The sequence below is a fragment of the Lathamus discolor genome, chromosome 8 (genome assembly GCF_037157495.1).
Source record: "Lathamus discolor isolate bLatDis1 chromosome 8, bLatDis1.hap1, whole genome shotgun sequence".
In the NCBI taxonomy this organism is placed as follows: domain Eukaryota; kingdom Metazoa; phylum Chordata; class Aves; order Psittaciformes; family Psittacidae; genus Lathamus; species Lathamus discolor.
Window position 1 is genome coordinate 20,323,236 of NC_088891.1, and position 24,401 is coordinate 20,347,636.

Below are 24,401 nucleotides of genomic sequence, written 5' to 3' on the forward strand. Positions count from 1 at the left end.
CAGAGAGGTGATGCTGAGCTCTGATTGGTTCAGGATTTCACCCAAAATCAAGCGTGGCCCTTTTATTCCTCCAAATAAATGAATCAGGAGCTTGCAAACAGCATTTCAGGACCCTTAGGGAGGTGATCCACAGAGGGATGCTTTGGACCATCGCCTGCTCTGTGCTTCCCCAGCTCAGAGCATGGTTATTTCTGAAGGCTTTGCATAGCATCCCTTAAAAAAGGTGATAAACATTAAATCACCATGTAACTAAAAAGGGAATATATGGAAAACTGGGGTCTGGGCACACCTGAAGAAAGGTGATTATTCAACTCCATCGTCACCTGGATGGGATGGACAGCCACAGGGGTAGTTTGGATGTGGGGGCTGTGCCCTGGAAAGGCTGCTGTGGGGAAGAGGAGCCTTCCTCCCACCCTAACCTGGGTCACCTTCACAGTGTTGTTACTGACTGTGCTCCCAGTGACTGTGTGTTCAATCAGCCTTTGTGCACAGCAGCTCAGGAAGGGATCCGGCACCCTGCCTGCTCCTTCCTCCCAGTAATGAGCAAAACAGGCTCAGGATGCTATGTGGGGGGAAAGCTGGGGGTAGTGGAGCTGAGGGGAAAGGAGGAGGTGAATGTACCTGTGCCTTGGGTGGGGAGTTTGGGAAAGGGGATGGAGGGGTGACGGAGGTGATGGACGTGGTGCAGGTGTGGTGGAGGATTGATGGAGGTATGTGACAGAGGTGGTGGAGGGGTGATGGAGTGGTGGTGGAGGCGACGTGGGGTGATGGAGGTGATTGAGGTGACGGATGTGACAGAGGTGATGGATGTGCGTCAGAAGCGATGAAGGTGTGATGGAAGTATGATGGAGGGGTGATGGAGGTGATTGAGAGGTGACAGAGGTGTGGCAGAGGTGAAGGGGCTGATGGAAGGTTGCCGAAGTTGTGACAAGCAATGGAGGTGGGGTGGTGGATGGAGTGAGAGAGTGATGGAGGTGACAGAGAGGTGATGGAAGTATGATGGAGGTGTGGTGGGGGTGACGGAGGGGTGATGGAGGTGATGGATGATGAAAGGGGAATGGAGGGGTGATGAAAGGATGATGAAGTAGTGATGGAGGTGAGGGAGGGGTGATGGATGATGAAGAGGTGACGGAGGGGCAATGGAGGGGTGATGGAGGTGTCAGGGGTGATGGGGTTGAGGTGTGAACGGGGTGATGGAGGTGATGGATGATGAAGGGGGAATGGAGGGGTGATGAAAGGGTGATGAAGCGCTGATGGAGGGGTGATGGAGGTGAGGGCGGGGTGATGGATGATGGAGAGGCGATGGAGGGGCAATGGAGGGGTGACGGAGCCCACCGGCAGTGACACGGGGCAGGCACGGCAGAGACCGCGCGGCAGCAGCGACCCGGCTGTGCTGGTGCGGGGGGCCCGGGGGTGACGCCGGCGGCGCTGGGGCCGCAGCGGAGGGCTCCCGGCGGCTGCGGGGACCGGCACCCGGCTCCCCCGCCGCAGCCGCCACGCCGGGTCCGCCCCACGCATGCGCACCCCGCAGCGGGCGGGGGCGGTGCCCGTGCGCATGAGCCGCGCGGCACTCCATGGTCGGCCGCCGGCGGGCGGGGCCGGAAGTGACGGCAGCGGCGGAAGCGCGGAGCGGCGGAGAGGGGAGAGGCCGCGCTGAGGCGGGAGCGGGCGGAGGCGCCAGGTGAGGCGGGGCCGGGCCCGGGACCCCCGCTCCGGGCCCGCCGGGGGCAGGCGGCACCCGCGGTGCGGGCTGGGCCCGCCCGGGAGGCGCGGCCGCGGCGCTAGGCCCGGGCCGGGAGCGGGCGGGGCGGCCCTGCCCTGCCGGGGCTCCCCCTCTCAGCGGGGCGGCCGGGGCCGCGCGGGGTGCGGGGGCCTCGGGCTGTCCCCGGGGTGAGGGGATCTCCTCGGGCTTCTCCCCCAGGGAAGGGTCCCTTGTGCCGCCCCCGGGGGGTCCCTGTGCTGCTGGCCCCGGGGCTGTGTTGCCCTGTGCCGATCAGGCTGACGGGGCCGGGGGATGAGCCCTGCGGGGGGTGGGTGCCCTGTGCCTGCCCGGGCCCCGGCAGCAGAGCTGGTATGTCGCTGTGACTGCTTTCCTCGTGACTGAGTGAAGCCAGCTCGCTGTGAACTCACCTTTCAGGTGGGAGAACATGTGTTGTGGCTCCTTGTCATGCAGCTGTGCCCGCTGTGCACGGCTGCTGAGCGGTTTGTGTTGGAAGGGACCTTAAAGCTCACCCAGCTCCAACCCCTTCCACTGGAGCAGCTTGCTCCAAGCTCCTGTGTCCAACCTGGCCTTGAGCACTGCCAGGGATGGAAGAAGGTGCTGAGTTACTGCTTACAAACTCTGTGTATTAAAGAGCTGTCTGCGTGGCTGAGTAAGCCTCGACTTTCTTTTACAACTGGCAGTATCAGGCGTATCAGTAATACCCACCCGAAGTGATGCTGGGGAGAAGATCTCTGTGAGTTGTATGGCAAAACCTGCAATATATGACACACTGTTGGACGGGAGGTTTGACTTTCCCAGTGTGTGTAACCACACAGATGTGCTGCTGTTCTCATGTGTGATGTTGTAAATAATTCATTGCATGTATTGTTCAGTCCTTCTTCTAAGTGACTTTTGCACAAAGCAGTAGAAGTCTCCCTTGAGATGAGGAGGTTCCCTTGGTTTAGTTCATGTTTGAATGCAAACGTAGATTATCTTTTGCCTGGTGAAAGGAGGCTCTTGTTTTTGAATAGCATCCTTGGAAAGTGGTGATGTGTGTAGAGCTCTTCCCCTTGTTTCCAGAAGGAGATACAAAAAGTGGGAAAGGGAGTGAAGTTTTAAGTTTACTGTAGATACTTGGTGATATGTTTTCTGCCTTTTGAAACTGCCTTTTAGCAGCTCTCACCTTGGCATCCAGACATTGTTATCATGGCTTAATATGGATCCAGAGAAGCAGGAAAGAGAGGAGGTTGGTGCTGATGGATTTCCACCTTAGTCACCAAATTTGGCTTCCTTTTGAAGCATCCCCTGTTTTCAGCCCCCTGGAAGGTGGGGGAAGTGAGGAGTTTTCCTGGTAACATGCATCCTAGTTATTTCCAGGGTTATTTTTTCCTTCTTTTTCCAAGAAGCTCAGGATAGGAAGAGCTTGAAGAGAATTAAAACAACACTCAGAAACAAGGTTTATATATTGCTGTTTATCTCTTTTTGGGTTATCTTCTGGGCTCTCTGTGCTCCTGACAGTACATATCTGTTGATTACAGCACGAAAGGCAAATATATACAGTGGTCATTTCCCTTTAGGAACTTGTCAGCTCTGTTTCGCTGCTGTGACACTGGCGAGCCTGTCATCTTCTTGGGCCTGTGTCTGGAGGAAGAGATCTCAGCTCAAAAGATGTGCTTAGGCTGCTTCAAAGTGTGTTGACACAAATTCAGTCAAGCATCAAGGCTGAGGGAATAGCGTGGGACTCAACAAAGTGGATTTTCTCCCCTGTGTTCTGGTGGAACTCAGTGCTAGGGAGAAGTGCAGCTTCCTAACTGCGTCAGGAATACTGATATTCCTGGCTCTGGAGAGCGGGAAGGCTTTTATCCTGGACTCCAGCACTGGGTTTCCCTCACCTCCTTCTGTATCTGCTCCCTTAAAGGTGTTGGTTTTCATTTGTGTGTTCAGAGCTGAATCTTCTCCGGGCTGAGTATTCACAAAAGCTCGTCTGCCCCAGTGTTCCTGTGCCAAAACTCTTAACAACTCCCTGAAATTCCAGGGAGAATGGCCACAGACAGAATTAAATACCAAATATTTCTGTTGGGAGCTTGAATCCAGTTAGAAAATGATTTCTTTCATGAAGCAAACAGCGATCTGTGTCACAATGGTATAGCAAAACCCCATCCAGGGATTTACACACTCGCTGGGATGTTATTTCCACCCCACAAAGAAGGGAGAAGCTGACAAAGCCGGAGCCTGGGTGGGAGCCAGGCTTTGGGCCGGGGAATACAGCTGATGCTGATTCAGGTTGTCACTTTCTGCATCTTGTTACAGCCAGGCCTGTGTCTCTTTACAGTGGTTGTGTGCCAGAAAGATGGCTACGGACTGGCTTGGGAGCATTGTGTCAATTAACTGTGGAGAGAGCTTGGGAGTCTACCAAGGACGAGTGTCTGCTGTGGATCAGGTCAGCCAGACCATCTCCCTGACACGGCCCTTCCACAATGGGGTCAAGTGCCTCGTGCCAGAAGTCACCTTCAGGTTAGTGGTTGTCTTTTCCCCTCCTGCCTTTTCCCACGTCGGTGGTGGCTGGGATGGTTTTGGGTTGGTTTTCCTCAGAAATGAACTTTTTGCCTTTAATCTCCCTATTGCTGCTGAGCATTGTTATTGCCCCAGTACAATGAAGTGCAGTTACCAAATCCAACTCCATCCCTTCTGCTCTTGCAATGTGCTTTGTGCTGCAGAGACAGGACAGAGTTTTGAACCAAGAAGCTGAATTGATGCTGTAGTGGCGTTACTCTCAGGAGCTCTTTGCCACCAGCTCCTGGTAACACTGTACGTAAAAAGAAGAGTCAAGAGTCACTCATCACTGGCCATTTTCCTGTTACCCGGCATCTTATGACAACTGAGACACCGAGTCACTGACTTTTAAATAAAATTGATTCCCTGATACTCTTAATCTTTCTTTCTCCCTGGATTTTAAAGAGAATAGGGTGAGATGATGATGACCATATTCTCCTAGGAGATATGTGGAAGTCAGTAACAAGCTCTTATTATATCCCAGTTGAACAAATACTTAAGTTTTGAGTAGAAGCCCTAATTTCTGATGTATTTCTCACCATCGGGGTAAATGGAATTCTTTGTAACTGCTGCTTTGTTTGGTTTTGAATTGTACCCAGTGCTCCTTTGGTTTTCTTTATCTCTTTTTCTGAGGGAACGGGAAGCACTGTCCTTGTCTGAGCATGAATTGCCCTCGTCTGAGGGTAGATTACTGGAGAAAGGGATTAAATGTAATAGTAGCCTCAAGGCTGAGATGAATGAAGTGTCTAGAAACTGGTAAACCAGTGCAGATCTCTGCAAAGGTCAGTTGCTTCCATTTTCTGCTTGAGTGCTGCCTGTTCCAGCTTGGAATAGAACCTTTCACACAAAACCCAGGTGCGGTGTAGAAATACTCATTGGTGTTTTGAGGATTCAGGCCATTTCAGTTTGATGTCTATGGAAATATCCTGTGTGATTGGGCGTTAAAGTCCATTTTTCCTCATTTCTATTGATCAGGCAAACCACACTGTACAATGTAACACGTTTTTCTTTAGGGGTTTCTTGCAGAGGTACCTCAAATGCAAAATTCCTCATGTCTGCTTTTCTTTCCCTGTTTTTAGGGCAGGTGACATTACTGAGCTGAAAATCCTGGAGATCCCAGGGCCTGGGGACATCAGACAATGTGGGGATCTGCCACAGACAGAGATGGGCATCCCTGGTGTTGGGTGCCAAGTGGGTCCCAGTCAGAATGGCACTGGGAAAGCGTTAAAGAAACCCATGTCCAGCAGTGCCCCACAGAACATCCCGAAGAGAACAGACACCAAGAACCAGGATATTGTAATCTCTCCACAGCAGCAGTGCTCCAAGAGCTACATGGATCGGCATGTGGAAACGCTCACTCAGTCCAAAGGCTTCCGCCGTAGACACAATTCCTGTGAGTATCCATGTTACTCCGCAACTTTACTTTTCACTACTGAGTTATGGCTGCAGTATCTTCCATTTTTCCTCAAGAATGTTTCAAATGGACCTGGAAACTTTTGCCTTTATACTTGTCTTACCTCCTGAAGGTCTGGAGAAGAGGAAGTTAAATGGTGAGGAGAAAGACTTCATAGAATCCCAGACTGACTTGGGTTGAGGGGACCTTAAAGCTCATCCAGCTCCAACCCCTGCCACAGGCAGGGACCCCTTCCACTGGAGCAGCTTGCTCCAAGCCCCTGTGTCCAACCTGGCCTTGAGCACTGCCAGGGATGGGGCAGCCACAGCTTCTCTGGGCACCCTGTGCCAGCGCCTCAGCACCCTCACAGGGAAGAGCTTCTGCCTAAGAGCTCATCTCAGTCTCCCCTCGGGCAGGTTCAAGCCATTCCCCTTGGCCTGTCCCTACAGGCCCTTGTCCCAAGCCCCTCTCCAGGTTTCCTGCAGTCCCTTTAGGCACTGGAGCTGCTCTAAGGTCTCTCCTTCAGGAGCTTTCTCTTGTCCAGGCTGCCCCAGCCCAGCTCTCTCAGCCTGGCTCCAGAGCAGAGCTGCTCCAGCCCTCGCAGCATCTCTGTGTGGCCTCCTCTGGACTCGCTCCAACAGCTTCATCTCTCTCTTGTGTTGTTGCCGCAGAGCTGGATCAGGAATGCGGGGGGGGGGGGGTCTCCCCAGAGCCCAGCAGAAGGGGAGAATCCCCTCCCTTCACAAGCTATGCCTCCAAGTATTACAAGTATAGATTTTCCAAACGTTTGGCGCTTGCCTTTGCATCATCCTCTAATCCTCACAGATATAATCCCATTCATGATCTGGAGTATGCGAAGTGTTTTCTCTGCTGCAGCATTTCTGAGAGAAGTGTGGTTGATGCCTATTTATGTAAAAAGCAAATAGTTCTTTAACAGTTTAGAATATTAAAGGGAATATTCAAGTTTAATTAGTGGAGATATTCCCTATATGGATTATTCTGCTCTGTTGGCATCCAGTGTTAGAAAATGGAGAGCTGAATAACGCTGGGTAGAATGATTTCCTCATTCTTGCTGCTTGAAGATTGCCCAATTGCCAGCCTCCAGTTTTCCTCTAAAAGGAACTGGAAGCATAGAGCAATATTACCAAGCTTTTCTATTTAAAGCCTCTATAACTGTAAGCTCTTGCAACATCACCCTACAAGTAACTACCAGTGTTATTTGCTGTGTTGTTAAAAACACACATTAACAGTTCTAATGAGGCTGGTGTAAAGATACAATCAGCACATCTCCCAAGTCAAGCATCCCTCATCTTTATTCTGCTCATTAACTCTTCAAACTCTTCTTTTTGTGCCAAAATTGGCTATGTTCTCTTTTTCTTCCTCAAAGCCCCCTTAGGCTATGCTCCTTTCCAGATCTACTTCATGCAATTATTGAACCATCAGTGGATATCCAGCTTATTTCCATGACTTCATTGCTGAAGCATCCTTATGTATGCAGCATATTCCCATGACTTCATCTTTCCCCCGCCTCTTGCTTTTGTGTTTAGCAAAGAAGCAAAACCCAGGTGGGAATGGCCAGTTAAACAGGGAGCTCAAGGGCTTTGTTTTGTGGGGGAATCCCAAAGAACTTCTGGAAGTTTTTCTCTGACTTTACTGCTGTGATTGCCAAAGGGGGTTGATGGGAGGAGAAAGGACAGAGTGATGTGAGGAGGAGGCATGCACACCCTGATGACCAACCATCATCAAGCCTCTTTGGTTTTGAGTGTTTTACTTCTGCCTAGGCCTAAGCACTGCCTGGTGCTTGCTGTAGGAAGAGAGCTGTGGTTCCTTTAAGGTAAATGGCTTGGGTTTTTAAGTCCCTAGCTCCTCTTAAGTTCCACTTAGTTGTTTGAGTACGTTCCTTTGGTTGGTTTTAGAAGAACTTGTTTCAGCTCCAGCCTTGTCTACCTAAATAGCACAAATAACTTCTGCTTTGCTTTATTCTGGCTGGATGGAGCATGTAGGAGGAGGGTTAATAACCTCACTTCATGCTGTTTGCCAGTGTCTGGTGGATATCTTGGATTCATTTAGGGTACATGAGGTAGAGAAGTGAACTCTTCTCCTCAAAGTGTGTGTTTGGAGCTTGGGGCTTATGTTGTGTGAATCTCAGGATGGGGATAGAAGAGATCCTGGCTCTGTGGTGATGTTGGGTGCAGGTGTTTGGGGAAGAACAGGCTGAGGTGTCACCTAGAGCTGAAGTCACGCAGGATTCAGTACAGCTGGAAGTTGCCCTCTTGATGCCCTTTAGCGTGCTAAGTCAGACCCACAGTCCCCCCTTTGGAATACTTGTGTGACTGGAATCAATAAATATCAAGGCAGGATTCCCAACAATGGCTTCTGTGCTGTGCTGGCACTGGGCTTGCTCATGCCAGGGCTGGCAGCAAAAGCTCCCACAGGGATCTCTCAGGAAGGCAGCCAGCTTGCTAGAGACTTCATGTTTGCTTGTGTGCTGTACATGAAAGCTTTCTTTTCCCAAGGAACAAAAAAAGCCTGGGAAGTATTGTTTCCCTTTTGAGGGAGGCGCTTTGCTGCGCGGCATCGAGCTGCCAACTTGACGTGGAGCCATGTGCTGTTCCTTAACAAGCTTCACACATACACACACAGGGTGTTGGAAGTTGCCATCCCAAATGAGCTGGTCTGGAAGGGCTGGCTTTGTGTAGCTGCTTGGATCAGGCCATGAAAGCAGAGCCTAGTTGGATGGGGTTTGGAGCAACCTGCTCTAGTGGGAGGTCTCCCTGCCCATGGCAGGGGTTTGGAACTGGATGAGCTTTAAGGTTCTTTCCAACACAAATTTTTCTATGCTAGAGCTCATTCTGTGAGGGACCTGGGGAGTTCAGATGGAGAAGAGAAGGCTCAGGGGGGACCTGATCGCTCCCTACAAGTGCCTGACAGGAGGATGGAGCCAAGAGGAGGCTGGGCTCTGCTCCCAAGGAGCAAGGGATGGGACAAGAGGAACCGGGCTCAAGCTGCACCAGGGCAGGTTTAGATGGAGCTGAGGAACAATTCCTGCCCCAGAGGGTGCTCAGGCATTGGAACAGGCTGCCCAGGGCAGGGCTGCAGGCACCGTCCCTGCAAGTGTTCACACCCCGTGGAGACGAGGCCTCAGTGCCATGGGGCAGTGGTGGCCTGGGCAGTGCTGGGAACGGATGGACTGGATGAGCTGAAAGGGCTTTTCCAGCCTGGTTGATTCCATGATTCTGTGACTAGCAGCATTCAGGGAATGGCTTGGTCCGATTTGTCACACTGGTCGCCTGGAAGACAGTGAACACTTTTCCTGTTGGCCTTATCTCAGATGCTTCTCTCTGAGCTTTCTCTGCACCTCCCCTAGTCCTTCTTTTAGGCTTTTCTCTGCTGCCCCGAGCAGAATCAGCCAGCAGTCATCTTGCCTGTCTAGAGGGTGATGCTTTGCGAGGAGCACCACCTAACTTTGCTGGTTGGCCTGCACCATGTCCTGTGCACCCTGTGTGAGGAGGTGAAAAGAGAGAGCTGGTTGCATGGCTCAGCAGTACTGTGAGCTGGCATCCATGGCTCTGGATTAGGGAGCTGCCCACCACAGCAGCTTGTTTTGATGAGGTATGGCCTTGGCTCCCCTTTGTTGTGTCTGCAGGGGAGTCCAGGGAGCTTTCCAGCCATTGTTTTCCCAGCTTTTCTAGCACAGCTTTGTGTTCCAGCAGCATTTACACACTGCTTACATCAGCTGCTTCTGTGCCCTGCATCCACTGCCCAGCGGCGCAGCTCACCCCCACATTTTGCTTTTCAGGTCAGCTGAGGAGCTGTTTGTGGAAGAGCCTGGCAATGGACGTAAAAACTCTTGTTGGGTCACAGGAGCTGAGTTGTCCTAATGCTTGACATTGAACAAGGCTTGTTTTGCTTTTGTGTTCAGTGTAAGCTTTAGCTTGTTCATCTGAACTCATGAGGATTGCTTTGACCTGGAGTTTGTGAATATTTGGGGAGCCCAGCCTGTTGTGTTGTCTGCGTTTTCATCTCTGGGGCTGCTGACTGGGTCCAGAGGAGGCCATGGAGATGATGTGAGAGCTGGAGCAGCTCTGCTCTGGAGCCAGGCTGAGAGAGCTGGGCTGGGGCAGCCTGGAGAAGAGAAGGCTCTGGGGAACTGGAGTAATGGGAGCCTGAAGCTGCAGCAGCTTTTTGAGAGGCGGGGGTGTGTGTTTTGGGATGTTCAGGTCTATTTAGTTTAGCTCCTGGACTTGAGACAGGTTCCACAGAAGGAGCTGCTGAGCAGCTCTAGGAGCCCCCTTGCTATAGGGAAAGCTTTCAGGTTAGTCACCTAAACAGTTCTCTGGAAACCCAAGTGACACACCAAAATGCAAGTTAAAATAAACAGGGGAAAATCCTTGCTGAGACAATGCATTCCTAACTGGGATTAAACCCAAGTATACATCCTTAGCAAGTCATCCTTCAGCATTGCCTGAGTTAGATGTGGTGTGACGTGGACTCAGTATCATGCTGTAAACCAGGTTTGTCAGAGCTTACAAAGTCCTTGCTAAGTGTCAGGTACTACCTGGATTTTCTAATGCTTTGTATGAAGCCTGGGGGAGTTCTGGAGTTAACAGCAGCAGTTTAAGTTGTGTCATTAACCTACTGAATACCTTTGCTGTAGAGAGCAGAGTTCTGCTGTTAACTTGGCCAGAATGGGCATGTTGGTCTTAAATATTCCTGTCCTGATCCTGAAATGAATGAGCACTCATGTAGAATCGGTTGAAAAGGAGGAAGGTCCTTTGCTTTCCCAGGGAAGTGCTGCTCCTGTCAATGGGGTGGAGCATTTCACAACTTGGAAGCGTGAGAAATGAGAGCTCAGGTTTGTTAGGCCCCACCAGTCAACCCAAGGTTATAAATAAGCCTTTCCATGGATTTCTCAAGACCAGACTAGTCTTGTCTGCACTTACAAAGCTGACAAATAACTTTGTGGGAAGCTGTGAAGGTTGTGCCCATTGCAGATCTTTTGGGATGTTTTCAGAATATCCATCCAAATTCTGCCTGCCTTCTCCCACTGGCTGTGATAATGTGTAAAGGCAAAGTAGGCTGATATTGCATTTGTGGGGAGGTAGAGAAAGAGCACACATCGTTGGGGTAACTTGGTGGCAGGTTGTTTCCAATGGATTCTGTCAGTGAACTCATTTGTGTAAGTTACTCTCCATAGTGATCGTCTTAAACTGCAAGAACTATTTTAGTAGAGGAAGCAGCCTCGGTGTGATAACTCTTAGCTCCATCCATTGGACACTGTGGGTGATGCCTGAAATTGCTGGAATTGGCCTGAAATATTTCCTAGGTGTTGCAAATGTAACAAGGGATGTACAAACATACTAATATCAGGGTCGAGTTTGAGTTAGGAGCTGACTTTGTGGGTGAGCTGAATAAGGTAAGAAATAAGCAAGTAAAGGGATGTGCTGACCTTCTCATTGCACATGGTTTTGTATCAGTCCTTGATAAGGAGACTTTCATCAGTCTCACTCCAGAGAAATCAGGCTTTCAGGATGACTTGTGGTTGGAAAGAAGTGTACTTAAACATGCGGGGGGATGAAGAAGGAGGAGAATGAAATAGGGATGAGGTCAGGAATGTGTACCTAGTGATAGTAAGTGTAAGCAGAAAGAAATGCTTGATATTCAGGGGTTTAAGTACTCCCTTAAAGACAGGTGGCCAAGAAAGGAAACACTTATGTTAGATTCTGAAATTTAGGGGAATTCCAAAGAAGGTTTTGGGCCACATGCCTGTGTGAACATGAGCTCAGTACAGAAGGAAAACTATCTTGGATCATGGCTAGCTTCTTATCGTTGATGGGACACACCACCTTGAACAAAATCCAATGGGGAAATGCTCCTGTGGCCAAGCATGTTTTTCTAACCTTGCTGGTGGAGAGTCCCTGAAAATCTCTTACCTGATGCTCTTGTTCTGTTTTCTGTTCATGGATCTTAGCATGAGGAATGCCAAAGATGGGCTCTACAGTGGGTACCCGTTGAGTCTGTGGGCTGCAAGCCCAAGCACCAAGAGAGCTCCCCTCTCTTACCAAATGTGTTGGGGAAAACATGTATGAACAAAAGTGTCTTTTCCCATTTATGCCATGTCTCCAACTTGCTTTTCTTTTGCTTTAGGGTCATCCAGCAGCCGTCACCCGAACCAAGTGACGCCGAAGAAGAGTGGCCTGAAAAACGGGCAGATGAAGAGCAAAGATGACGAGTGCTTTGGGGATGATATTGATGAGATCCCAGACACTGATTTTGATTTTGAAGGCAACCTGGCCCTTTTTGACAAGGCAGCTGTGTTTGAAGAGATTGAAACATATGAGAGGAGGAGCGGCACCCGGTCCCGGGGGACCCCCAACGAGAAACCAGCTCGCTACCGGCACGACGAGAACATCTTGGAGTCAGAGCCTATAGTCTACAGAAGGATTGTTGTACCCCAGAATACTAACAAAGAGTTCTGCACGGGTATGCCATGTCCCTTCCTGATCAGGATGGAAACTCTCCTGCTTTGCTGTGCTGGATTGTTTTCCCCAAGGGTTGTCTGTCATCTTAATGTGGTACAAGCAAGGGCGTCCCTCTGCGTAAGGTTGGACCTGTGCCTTCTGTCTGCATACAACCTTTATTTGCAATATTTCCTAGATAAAAAAGTACTTAGGGCACAAGGTAGGCAGTTTTCTAGGGGGGAATAAAACAGATGGTTGGATAACAAGAAGGAGGGATTTGAATCCTTGCTTGGATTCCTAGTATGATGAACCCAAGTGGATGTGATTGTTGCCTCGTGAGAGGTTGGGATGGGCTCAGGATTCTGGTACATGGTAGCACATGGTGATTTGTGCTCTCTTGCTAAGAGGCAGTAGGTTTCGTGTGCTTCTGATGCTCTTTGGGTGGTAGTTACATATTTCCACATGGCTTTATGGAAGTTTTAAAATGTTGGTGATGTAAAAATTGTTGGTGATGTAAAAAGCAATGGTTCTGGCTCTTCCCATCCCTAATTCCAAACATTCATTGTACAAAAGGTGTTTTAGGTGAGGTCTCCCCCCACTTACACTGCTGCTGTATGAAAGAGATTTTACTGTAAGCAATCTGTTTATATGTGTTCACATGCTGCACAGCACATGTGCTTTATGCTACATTTAGGTACAAATTCCCTGTAACTCCAGTCTAGTTGTGCTCTCCTGCCTGCTTTTTAGCACTTGCAAAATGTAGGAGCAAAGGAACTCGGGCATTCCAGAGACATTTCTTTTCCACATAAGAATAAAATCAACTTATGTAGAGAGACATAAGCAGGGCATATCCTGGTGGCCTGGCCACTGAGCTGAGGTGTGATCAGGTCCTTGATCTCTCATTCTTGCTCTGCCCAGAAGCTCCAGCTGGGGTGTGAGGCACTTCAGGGAAGGAAGCTGGTTCATTTGTAAGGATTTGTTGCTTTTCAGTGTGAAAAAACAAGTCTTTTAATGGCTCTGCTGTACAGTGATATCATAGTTTTCCATTTGTCATCCATCTTCCCACTGATGTCCCAAATGAGATGATAACATACTGGGTCATAACAGAGCTTGTCCAGCTCAGTATTACATTTCCAAGGGTACTCAAGGGAGAGTGAAAGAACAGAACAGCCGCACAGTGATACTTCCCTGAGTGCTTTGTCTTTCACAGTTTTAAGCCTTCCTGAAGCAGAAGAGATAGTTCAGTATTAATAGCTTTTGATGAGGCTACTTTTTGTCTTCTGCTTGTTTTAACCTATTGCATTATAAATCTCTGCAAGCTTTGAGTCTCTTGACAGCATCCTGTGGCAAGCAGCTCACCAGTTGCCTGTGCGTTGTGTGAATAAGCTCCTCTTCATTTTTGTGGATAAATGTTTGTTTAGTATTATTCTTTTTCATTTACTCCTTGTAAATTCATCTTCCAGCTGGTTTATCCGAGAGGGGACAAGGCTTCTGTGTGCAGCTAGTCTGAAACTAAAGCTAACCTACTGTTAGCCGCCAGTTTGAGAAGTAAGGCTGATGCTGTATTCTAGGAGTACAGCTCCTGGCCATGCAGCAAGCATCAGTGAGTAAATTCAGGGCATGAAAATGGAAGCATGTTGCTAAACTCCATGTTTATGATGGAAACTCAGCTCCCTGTTTGCAGTGTGCTGGAGGAAGCAGCCCAGTGAAAGAGTTGCTGTTGGCTTGTTCTGGTCTTGGCAAGCCTGCCCTGGAGGGTGGTACATGACTCCCCTCCATAGCTGCAGGGTCTCGCAAGCCTCATTAGCTACTGTTGGGTGATTAGTGTCCCCTATGGAATTCCGGATTCGTTTGGAAGAAAAGCTGTCGTGTCACCCAACGGGCAGGGTATTGACAGCTCCAGCTCCCTGCCGCCTGTGCTGAGCAGGGCACGTTCACAGGCCTGGGAATGATGCTCAGTGTCCCAGTGCTGTGTCTCTGCCAGTGGTTTTCCCACCGGGGGTGACTTCCTTTGTGTCCACTGAGGAAGTTTACTTCTGCTTAGGAAATGCTAAGGGCAAGCTAGGAAAAGCTCTTGTCAGCAGCTGTAACCTGCCTGCTGCTGACAAAAAGACCTCCAGTGTTCTTGGAGGAATGATGGACTGTCCGTTGGAAAAATCAGTCCTGGTTTCCTTCTTTAGCAGCTGGAAGGAGGATGCTGAGCTACAGGCAGCTTGCCTCTGAGTGGCTCAAAGAACAGCAGCTGCTCAAATTAAAGCCCCAAAAGCCATCATTCTGGATGTATCTATGGCAGGAATTCTCTTCCTGCTTCTGAATTTTCCCTGGGGAGTTTTCTCTGGGCTTCTGAGGGGAGCTTTAGTTGCAAAAAAGCACTTTCTAGTTATAGGAGAAATAAGTACTTGGTAAATTCTTTCCCCTAAAGATGATTGTCTTAAGAGCTCTGGCTGATACAGTGGTTATTCTGTCTGCCGTGATAGCACAAAGTGATGCTGGGGATTGACAGCAAGCTGGTACCCAACTCTTGTCACTGTGGCAGAGGAAGGAGTCTGTGACTCCTTGCGTGCTCTTTTGTGCCATGGAACTAGGGAATAACCAGGATTATGCAGCAGTAAATCCAGCAGTTTGCTGGTGCCAGTTCTCCAGAAGATTATCTACAGGGCTTCCAGTCTGTGCTTTTATTGCTGCCTAAGAGAAGTCAAGTCGTGTTGGCTCTAGCAAAGCTTCATAAACACTTCACTCCATTGGGGCGCTTTCCTGGGAGCTGATTTTTCTGGAGCGAGGCTGTCAAATAGGCATTGGAGGTAAGCAGGGAGTGAGCAGGGGGATCTGTTCCAAACAAAAGTGAAAACCTGAAGCTAATAGAGCTTACCAGGTCTTTGATCATGACTGAGGCCATCCCTAGGGCTTCACACATGAATGGCCCTCAGATATATAGTTTATTTTTTAATATGTGTCTAGCCCTGTTCTTTCTGCTGGTCAGCAGCAGTGGAATGACCTGTGATTGAGCAGTGCCATGGTTTGGGATCAGGTCTTTTGTCAGGAACTGCAAAGCCAAAGTCCTGCAGGTGTGTTGGAGCTCAGGGTTTGCAGTCGGATGGAGTAGCTCAGTTCGTCATTGGTGACTCTCGAGAATATCATCTCGAGCATACCAGGCTGTCCACATGGTTCCTTTTGGCAGTTGAGCTCTTCTTTCCTCTTACCTGTGTTTAGTTGCTGCTAGCATGTACCACACACATACCATGGGTTCCAGTTCATGACAGCAGCTCTGCTCTGGAGCCAGGCTGAGAGAGCTGGGCTGGGTCAGCCTGGAGAAGAGAAGGCTCCTGAAGGAGAGACCTTGGAGCAACTCCAGTGCCTAAAGGGGCTGCAGGAAACCTGGAGAGGGGCTTTGGACAAGGGCCTGTAGGGACAGGCCAAGGGGAATGGCTTTAACCTGCCCGAGGGGAGACTGAGATGAGCTCTGAGGCAGAAGCTCTTCCCTGTGAGGGTGCTGAGGCGCTGGCACAGGGTGCCCAGAGAAGCTGTGGCTGCCCCATCCCTGGCAGTGCTCAAGGCCAGGTTGGACACAGGGGCTTGGAGCAAGCTGCTCCAGTGGAAGGGGTCCTGCCTGTGGCAGGGGTTGGAGCTGGGTGAGCTTTGAGGTCCCTTCCAACTCAAACTGTTCTATGATTACACTGGCTTAAAATCTCCCTTGCCTGAAGTATGGGCATCAAATGTGTGCTTAGGAGTGGATCAATGTGGCAGCCAGAGCTTATGTGCCAGGGTCATGCTGCAAAACTAAAGCTGAGCCTGTTCTGTGAGGGTGATGCTGTCAGTATGGCTTGATTTTGTGTGTGCCATGTCCTTGACTGTCTTTTCTGCTCTCTGTAGCTTTTAGCTCTTCAGTCTATGGATGACTGCCTTACAGCGATTGTGTGTATTGAATGTGTGAAGTGTTTCTGGGACCTTTGAGTAGAGTGCAAATGGAGTTCACTTGATCCAACCGCAAGAGAAAACAAAGTGGTCATGGAGCAGAGTCTCTTTGTCCCTCAGACAGCTTGTAGCTCAGCTGGAGTGAATTGTGCACTGGTTCAGGGAGAGGCTGACACTGGAAGGTCAGCCAGAACTCCCGCAGGATTTGTCTTCATTAAAAATAATGATGATTAAACTACATTAAAACCGCTAGCCCTTCAGTGGGGAAAATCACTCACGTTTGTGGGGTAAGGAGCTGTGGTTTGCTGAGGCTGCAGGCAGGTGGCTCCAGCTTTACCACGAGCAAAAGGCAGCAAGTAATGTGCCCAAACTGGACTAGAGTTATACCCACGTCACGTAGCTGCAGCTTGTGAGCTGTGTGGCCTGGGAACCTGGAGTTGCTTGTTGCTAAAGGGAAGAGTTTGTAGTGTTACACATGGCTTTTGGGAGATCCCAAGTCTGGTTCCATCTCATTCATACCTGCAGCTCGCCTGGTTTTGTCTCTGGACTGAAATAGTCCAGAGAAAACCTGCAGCTTATGCCCTGAGCTGCTCTAGCAGCACCCCTTGCTTGTACCCCTGCAGCTTCAAGTAGTGGAGGCATCTGGACTTGCTTTGGGCTTGTTTGGGGGAAAACCCTCTGAATTGCTTAACTTGTGGCAAGTTAGCTCAATCCTTCTGCTGGCACAGGGTGTTTTCATCCAAGCAGTGTGTGTGTAACGTCGCATAGAGAAGCTTGAGGAGACAGCTCCTTCCTGGTGCCCAGGACAGTGTGCCTCAGAGAATCCTTGGTGTTTACTCAGCCTTTAGCAGTGCTCTGCGTGTCACAAAGCTCTTTAGTCTATAGCTGCCCTTTTTCTTTTCCAGGCAGCTGTAAAATACATTTATTTAATATTCAAAGGCCTGAGCTAATTTCTTTGATTACCTTCATTACTGAACAATAATGCTGCAGTGTCCAACCCAAACAGAATTAAGGTTGGCAGGCGTTCAGGTTTGCTGCAGCACTGTTATTGTTTGTGGCTTTACACGTCGCCTCCTTGCTTGCTTTCTGCCAGAGTTTATTTAACTCCCTCGGCCTGGTTTTGATAAGCCAGTTGGACTGGTTGGACCTTGCGTGAGTGCGAAGAAGGGAAGTTCTCTTGGCATCTAAGCCTGCTCCTGAGAGGGAGCAATTAGGACAAAGTAGCACTGGCATGCTAAATGCAAGTTCATCTCTTGGCTTCCAGTTAACCCCCTTTGTGTTAACCCACTGGGCACTGAGCTGCATCTAGCTGGTGGTAAATGTGGGTTTCCTAAAGCTCGTGGTCTGGAGAAGGTGGCTGAGAGAAGGGTGAAGGTGGTTACAGAGAAGGTGTTGGCAGTGTTTGTACTAAATTGGGTAGAGGCAGAGTATAGATCAGCTGTTTCTCATCTGGTCCTGTGGTTCAGAAGGAGCAGAAGCACAGTTTGGGAGCCCCCCTGTTTCAGGTGAGCAGGGGATGCTTCCTCCCAGACTAGGTGGAGAGATCCTGACCTCAGGTCACTCATTCCAAGTCCTTCTTTGAGCTTGACAAACAAGACCTGATGGCATAGCCAAAAGGTGGATGGGCAGAGGCAGAGCCGAGCCTTGCGTGACTGAGGAGGGGTGTGAGCACAGGGCAGGTACGTGACTCCTGGGCTGCCTTTAGGATTATTAGTGGCTGATGACTCCGAATGTTCAACGGCTGCTATCAAGAGGCTGAGATGACTTTGAGAATGTGCCCGCTTGCATGTGTGCTGTGGGTAATGAAAGACAATCAGAGGTAGCTTAATAGGAGGTTAGCATGCAAGGTCAAGTGTTTGAACATGTTTGGGCCCTCTGTATCTGCAAAGCGCCAGCTGCTGAGTTCAGAAGTGAAGGTCAGAAGGGTCCAGCAGGATCCGCTCCCCAGCATTTTACTTTCCTTGCAGGAGTACTCCCAGCTGACCCTGCACACCTCAAGATGTACCAAACCTGCTGCTTCCGCTGCAGCTCCACTTAGTGGTTTGTGATGGGGCGCCCTGGGGAAATAGAGCAGTACAAATCATTCCTCACGATTCAGATACGTGCTGCTGTTCTCATTTGAATGAGGCGCACGCTTGCTGCAACTGGTTCTCATTACGGGTTTTTGCCTGCACAAGGGCCCACGAGCAACTGCCGAGTTTCCTCTGTGAGCGGATGTGTACTCTGCAGCTGCTCCCCTTTGAGCTCGTCTTGCTGCGGAGCCACGTCTTGTTCCCACGGCCCTTTCGCATGGGTGCAGGAGGTCTGGGCCCTGCCATGATGAGCACGCAAGAGGCTGCCGTCACCCTGAGCTCAGAGGTGGGAGTGTGAGGGTGAGGAGGGCCTGGGCTGGAGCAGGCATCGGGCTGAGTCCTGGACCTTTGTGACCCATCGTGCCCAGCTCTGTGCACCTCATCTGCCTGTCCCAGAGTAGGAGCTAAGAGTAAAGTTATAGAGCACTTGCTCTGCTTGTTTAGCTGGGAGCAGTGCTTAGGAATGATGGGAACAGAAGGAGCTGAGAGCTCTTCTGGCTGGCAGCTGTGCCCCAGCTATGTGGCTGTCCCATGTGGGGAGAGAATTAAGCTGTGCTGGTCCCTAGCTGGGAAACAGTTAAGGACATCCATGAGGAAGTTTCAAGGGAATAGTAGGTCCAGGGAGACCTGAGAGCAGCTCCAGTGCCTAAAGGGGCTGCAGGAAACCTGGAGAGGGGCTTGGGACAAGGGCCTGTAGGGACAGGCCAAGGGGAATGGCTTTAACCTGCCCGAGGGGAGACTGAGATGAGCTCTTGGGCAGAAGCTCTTCCCTGTGAGGGTGCTGAGGCGCTGGCACAGGGTGCCCAGAGATGCTACTGCAGGGTTCACCTGTGTGAAGTCAAACTCTGCTTGGAGAAGGGAAGCACAAGGAGTCATCCAGAACAGTTACTCAGGTCTGTGTTTCTCTTACCTGCTGAGGTAGAAGAGGCTGTGATGGTTGGTTAAGGGCTGGAGGTTTAAGGCTGGTCACCCCTGATGGCAGGAAGCAGAACACATCCGAGCTATTTTTGGTGGGAAACCTGGTTCACAGCTTCTCTTCTTTGACAGGGATTAGGAATGTTGATGTGTGTTTGGGCATGGGTGTGGGTTAAAGCACCACTGGCCTGGAGACCAGTAAGAAAACCTTTCATCTTCAATCTGGAGGTCAAAAGGCCTTCCCAGCCATGTGTTGCTAAAACTGCCTGCTGAATCTTTGTGGAAATGTAGTGTTTCAAGGCCAGCAGCTGTATTTTACCTGTCTCCACTCAGAGTAAGCTGAGTCTGCTGCACTAGTTTGGATTCGTGGGATGGTCTTGGAAGGACCCTGGGTTCCCGGGTTACGGAGATGCTTGGTAGCAGCTAATAGCCCTTTCCCTGTCATTATTTCTAAGTGCTGTTATAAAACCTTCCCAGTGAGCAGCATTCTGGAGAGGTCTCTGATTATGCCCGTTCCTTTCTCCCTCCTCTCTCTCTGATCCCAGACTCCGGGTTGGTGGTTCCAAGCGTATCCTACGAGCTCCACAAGAAGCTGCTCTCGGTGGCTGAGAAGCATGGGCTGACCCTGGAGCGGAGGCTGGAGATGACGGGGGTGTGCGCCAGCCAGATGGCCCTCAGCCTCCTCGGGGGACCCAACAGGTAAAAGCTGCTCCCTTTTGCTCTGCCCCCCTGGAAGCAGAGCTCAGTTTATCTCGTTCTGCTTGCTGGGGCTGAACCTTTGAGGTCGGTGTCGTGTGGGTGCTGGTGCTGGTGCTGCGTGTTGGATGCTCATCAGTGGTCCTGCAGCTGGAGGAAGCTGTCACCTCTGGAAGGAAAACCTCATCCCGCTGCCTTGCAGACTGTGTTGTGGCTCATGTGTCAGCCTCTTCCCAGATAATCATGCAAACAAGCGTGGTGCTCAGGCTCCTGAAGTGGGAGGAAGATTACAGCAGGTTTCCATGGCACACTGGTGCTTTTCCCCTCTGTAGAAAGGGCTTGTTTGAACAGACATCCACCCACCTTGGATGAATGACTTAATAAAGGCTTCTTTTTGGCTTCTGGGTCCCAGAAGGAGAAATGTCTCTTGAGTCAAAGAGCTGAGATTGTTTTCTCTCCACTTACTGGCCTTAAATCTCAATCTCTTTACTTGGCAGTACTTTACCAGGACCTGACCATTTGATTCTGAGCAGTAAGTGACAGCATACCGGGCAGCACTGACCCTGTCAGCTGAAACTCCTCCTGCCAGCTGCCCTCCATGGCTTGGGGCCATTTCAGTAAATCAGCTGTACTTTGCAGTTGCTGAGGCTTAGGGGTAGAGCAGAGCAGCTCCAGTAGCAGCACTACAAAAGGATGTGGCTTCCTCCTTTGGAGGCAGCGGAAGAGGTGCAGAACACCTCTCAGTGTGCATGTTCCTGCTTCTGCTCTCCTGCAGGAAGAAGGGGAGTGCTGCTTGGGGCTGTTAACAGCCTCTTTTGTCTGTCGTAGGCTGAACCCGAAGAACGTGCACCAGCGGCCCACGGTAGCTCTTCTGTGTGGCCCGCATGTGAAGGGGGCACAAGGCATCAGCTGCGGCCGGCACCTCTCCAACCACGACGTCCACGTCATCCTTTTCCTCCCCAACTTTGTCAAGATGCTGGAATCCGTCACCAACGAGTTGAACCTCTTCAGCAAGACGCAAGGCCAGCAAGTGTCCAGCGTCAAAGGTAGGTGGCTGAGGAGCAGATCCGCTCCTGCCTCCCTCACACTTGTGCTGCTCGGTCCCCTGGCACCATCTAGTGGCACTGCCATGAGCTGGTGGCTGCTGGGAGGCTGGCAGGACAGCGGAGAGGTTCAACAGTGGAGCTGTTGTGCTGCTACAGATGTTTCCTGTATGAACAAGCTGCTGTAGGGATCAGAGCAGACCAGCCCTTCTCTTATGATAAGGGCCTTCCTTGTTCAGCCTATCGAAACTGCAAGTCAATGAGCATCCAACTGCAGCTTCAAACCAAGCAGCAGCTTTGCTGAGCAAGTCCCAACAGCTGTCAATTCGCATCTCTCAGTATGCCAGAAAACAAGCTGATGCTTCACCTTCTGTGAGACAACTGGCTTCTGTCTGATATTTCACCAGTGTTATTTCAAACCTGGTTCATTTAATCTCCTGGGGAGAAGCAAACCTGGGCATTAGGGCAGTGTTGGACTGTGCTGTGCTGGCTGAGCTACTTCCCTGGTAGCTTATGAAAGGACTTGGTCAGGTAAGGGGAATGCAGCAGGGGTGATACAGAGTGGGTCAGTGCTCCCTAGTGGAGCTCAGCAGGGCAGGCAGCAGTGCAGCACACAAGCTGCCTTTCTGTAGTTGGTGCCTTCCAGAAAAACAGCTTTTTCAGCTTGTGGAGTGGAAAATGGTGCTTTTATAATGGAGAGAGCACCCCCTGCTTCTCTGGGCTGCCTGGCCTGAGCCCGAGTTCAGGGCTTCACGTCGATCCTCAGCACTCACCAGTCTTTGTGTGTGTTTCAGATCTCCCCGACAGCCCCGTTGACCTGGTGATCAACTGCCTGGATTGTCATGAAAATGCCTTTCTGAGAGATCAGCCTTGGTACAAGGCAGTGGTGGACTGGGCCAACCAGAACCGGGCCCCCGTCCTCAGCATAGACCCCCCCATCAGCGAAATGGAGCAGGGCATCGACGCCAAGTGGTCGCTGGCCCTGGGGCTGCCGCTGCCGCTGGGCGAGAGGGCCGGGCGCGTGTACCTCTGTGACATTGGCATTCCCCAGAAGGTCTTTCAGGAGGTGGGCATCAACTACCACTCCCCCTTCGGCTGCAAGTTCGTCATCCCCCTGCATTCCACTTAGAGCCAGCGGCGGGGCTCTGAAGGGAGAGAAGAGGAGGAGGTGTGTCAAGAAGCTGTGCAGCGGATCCTGACTGGTAAAACTCAAGCGACGCCTTAAGGATGGGAAGTTCTGGAGAGGTTTTTTTTTTTGGTCCTTCCAGAAGAAATATTGTGTATTTAACAAAAACCCAACCAAACAGTCATTGTACAATGCAACAAAACCGAAGGAAGCGAATGTTCCTGCAGAGCTGTTCTCATTCTCTTGTGCCATTGTACGAAGGAGCCTGCAGGAGGATGGTGTCTGTCCCTGGCCAAGTGACCACTGCTGACCAGGCCCAGCCAGAGGGTGTTTGTTGAGGGGTTGCACATGGAGGTGGTACAAGTGGTGCGTGGGTTGTTGGCTGGAGCTGTGGTTCTGTCCTTGTGGGCAGGTAGAGCCAGCAGGAGCATCCTGGTGGGGACAGCACCCCTGGTTGTATAGGAAATACCTCCTGTTGCAGTCAAGGCAGGAGGGAGGGTTTGGTTTCATTCCGTTGTTCTTTTGGATTTTCCCTTACCCTGTTTTATGTTCCTGAAGGCCGTTGTAGGTCCCTCTCCCTCCTGGACCCTCCAGCCCTTCAAGGAGAACATTCCCTCTTTGGAAAGCCTGTGTCAAGAGCCAGAAGCTCTGGGGTCACACAGGCCTCAGCTGGGCTTTACTTTCTTCTGTATTCGGTTGGTTTTTTGTCTGTTCACTCTGTGGTGAAGCCCAGGCTGTGGGAGCGAGGTGGGCTGTGAAAAAGAACCTTTCCAGGATAGTTATGGGGGGGTTTGGTTCATTTTCCTTTTCCTTCCTGGCACAGGTTGCGGATCAAGGAAAGGGTAGTGAAGCAGGGCAGTGTCACTCGGGCTGTGGCGCGTTGCTCTATGGTGTAGGTGATAGTTGGGCCAGTTCCCCTGGTGCTTCCAGTATCCCTCTTACACTCGGTGTGCTTTGGGAAGTGGGTCATGGATCAGTTCATTCCCTTTAGGCTCAAAGCCTGTGTATGGATGTGCCTGTGCCCTCTCCTCACACAGAGGTGCTCTGCTCCCTCCTCACTGCAGTGCTTGAAGCTCTGCTGCTTACCTGTCCCCAGAGCTCCTGCAGGTGCCTGAGCCTTGCCCAGAGCCTGTTCTGGCAGCTGGGAGAGCTCCAGGTGGTGCCTGTTCTCCAGGGGAGCTGGCACCGGAGCTGCTCTGGTGCTGTGCTCTGCTGAGCAGTGGAGTCTCTCTTAGCAAAGCTGTTGACCTGCTTGTGTAAATCCTCACCCCTTGGAGCACACCAGGTGCTTGTCTTTGCCCTTCATCTGCTTAGAGCACAGGCCAAGCGCATCAAAGGAGGGAAGAGCCTTCAAGCACTGGAGTGATTAACGCTGCCTCCAAGTGGGGCGTGATGGGGCAGAGCCAGCTGGAAGCAGAGGAGCGCTGGGCTCACCCCACAGCTCCTGAGGCCTCTGCCCCTGCCAAGCCCCATCTACCCCAGCAGGACGAAGGGCTCTGCCCCTCTCGGTGTCAGACCCCTGGTCCCCCTGGCTGGCTGACACCTCAGTGCTCTGCCCTCCGCTATGGAAAGGGCAAAGCAGCGGCCAGAACTGGGGCAGCATTCCACGGGCTGTGGCTCTCACTGGGGTAGCAGAGCAGTTGGGTATTCTAAGTACAAATACGAGGCTTCCCTCTGCCTCTTGTGGTGCTTTGCCTGTTTGCTTCATGTAGGCTGGAGGCAGAGGAGCAACACCAGCGGAGGAGCACCCCTTGCTCGTTGCTGTAGTACAGCATTAGCTTTAGTTCCCTTCTTTTCACTTGCCTTGCTCACAACCCTCAAGAAGAGGTTGCAGTTTCAGTTCCTGCTTTCCTTGCCCCTTTTGGGCTGTTGAATTGTAGCTTGTCCCCATTGAGCACTAACAGGGCAGGAAGGCTCAAGGCTTTGGGCTGGGTTGGGCACGGTCCCACTTCACAGTGCCTGGTGCTGACAGATTTGGGCATTTGGCTGTACTTCCCTTTGGATACTTGAGGAAGCACCAGCCTCACCTACGTGAAATATGTCTCTTGTGCAGCTGTGAGCTCTCCTGGAGCACTGAGAGACCCAGCCAGGGCGCTGGGTCCCTTCTCCCCCTTTCCCTATGTTATCTGTTCAGAGACCAGCTCACGTTCTAGCTGTGTTTGCAATAGTTTCTATCCCCCACCTTCAGCACCACCCTAGGAACTGCCACAAGTGCTGCTGTGGTCACTGACACGTGAAGATCACTGCACTGTCACTGCTTGATGCTCCATTTGTGACCTGATGTCTGTAATGACCGATTCCTGCCACTACTGGGGGCTGCCCTGAAATAAAGTGCAACGATTCCTGTGTGCGGGGCTTGTGGAGCTGAGTTATTTGGCTGCTGTGGCTCCAGAGCCCTCCTGCTGCTCCAGGGCAGGAGCCACTCACCCTCACTTGCTGCCCTCCACTGAAGCAGAGCTCCCTGCTGCTTGGCTTCCAGTTCAGTTTCCACCACCTCCGTGGTGCTTGGGAGCAAGCCCCCCTCCACC

The 24,401-nt window shown here is 51.0% G+C and overlaps 1 protein-coding gene across 1 annotated transcript; it reads left to right on the forward strand.

The window, feature by feature from the left end:
- Positions 1-1,594: 1,594 nt before the first annotated feature.
- Positions 1,595-24,223, forward strand: EDC3 (enhancer of mRNA decapping 3). Its single transcript, XM_065689001.1, has 7 exons — positions 1,595-1,681; positions 4,035-4,216; positions 5,335-5,648; positions 11,796-12,131; positions 19,554-19,707; positions 20,533-20,750; positions 21,542-24,223. Exons 2-7 carry the CDS (start codon positions 4,053-4,055, stop codon positions 21,874-21,876), a joined length of 1,521 nt encoding a protein of 506 aa, XP_065545073.1. The 5' UTR covers positions 1,595-1,681; positions 4,035-4,052; the 3' UTR covers positions 21,877-24,223.
- The last annotated feature ends 178 nt before the right edge of the window (positions 24,224-24,401 follow it).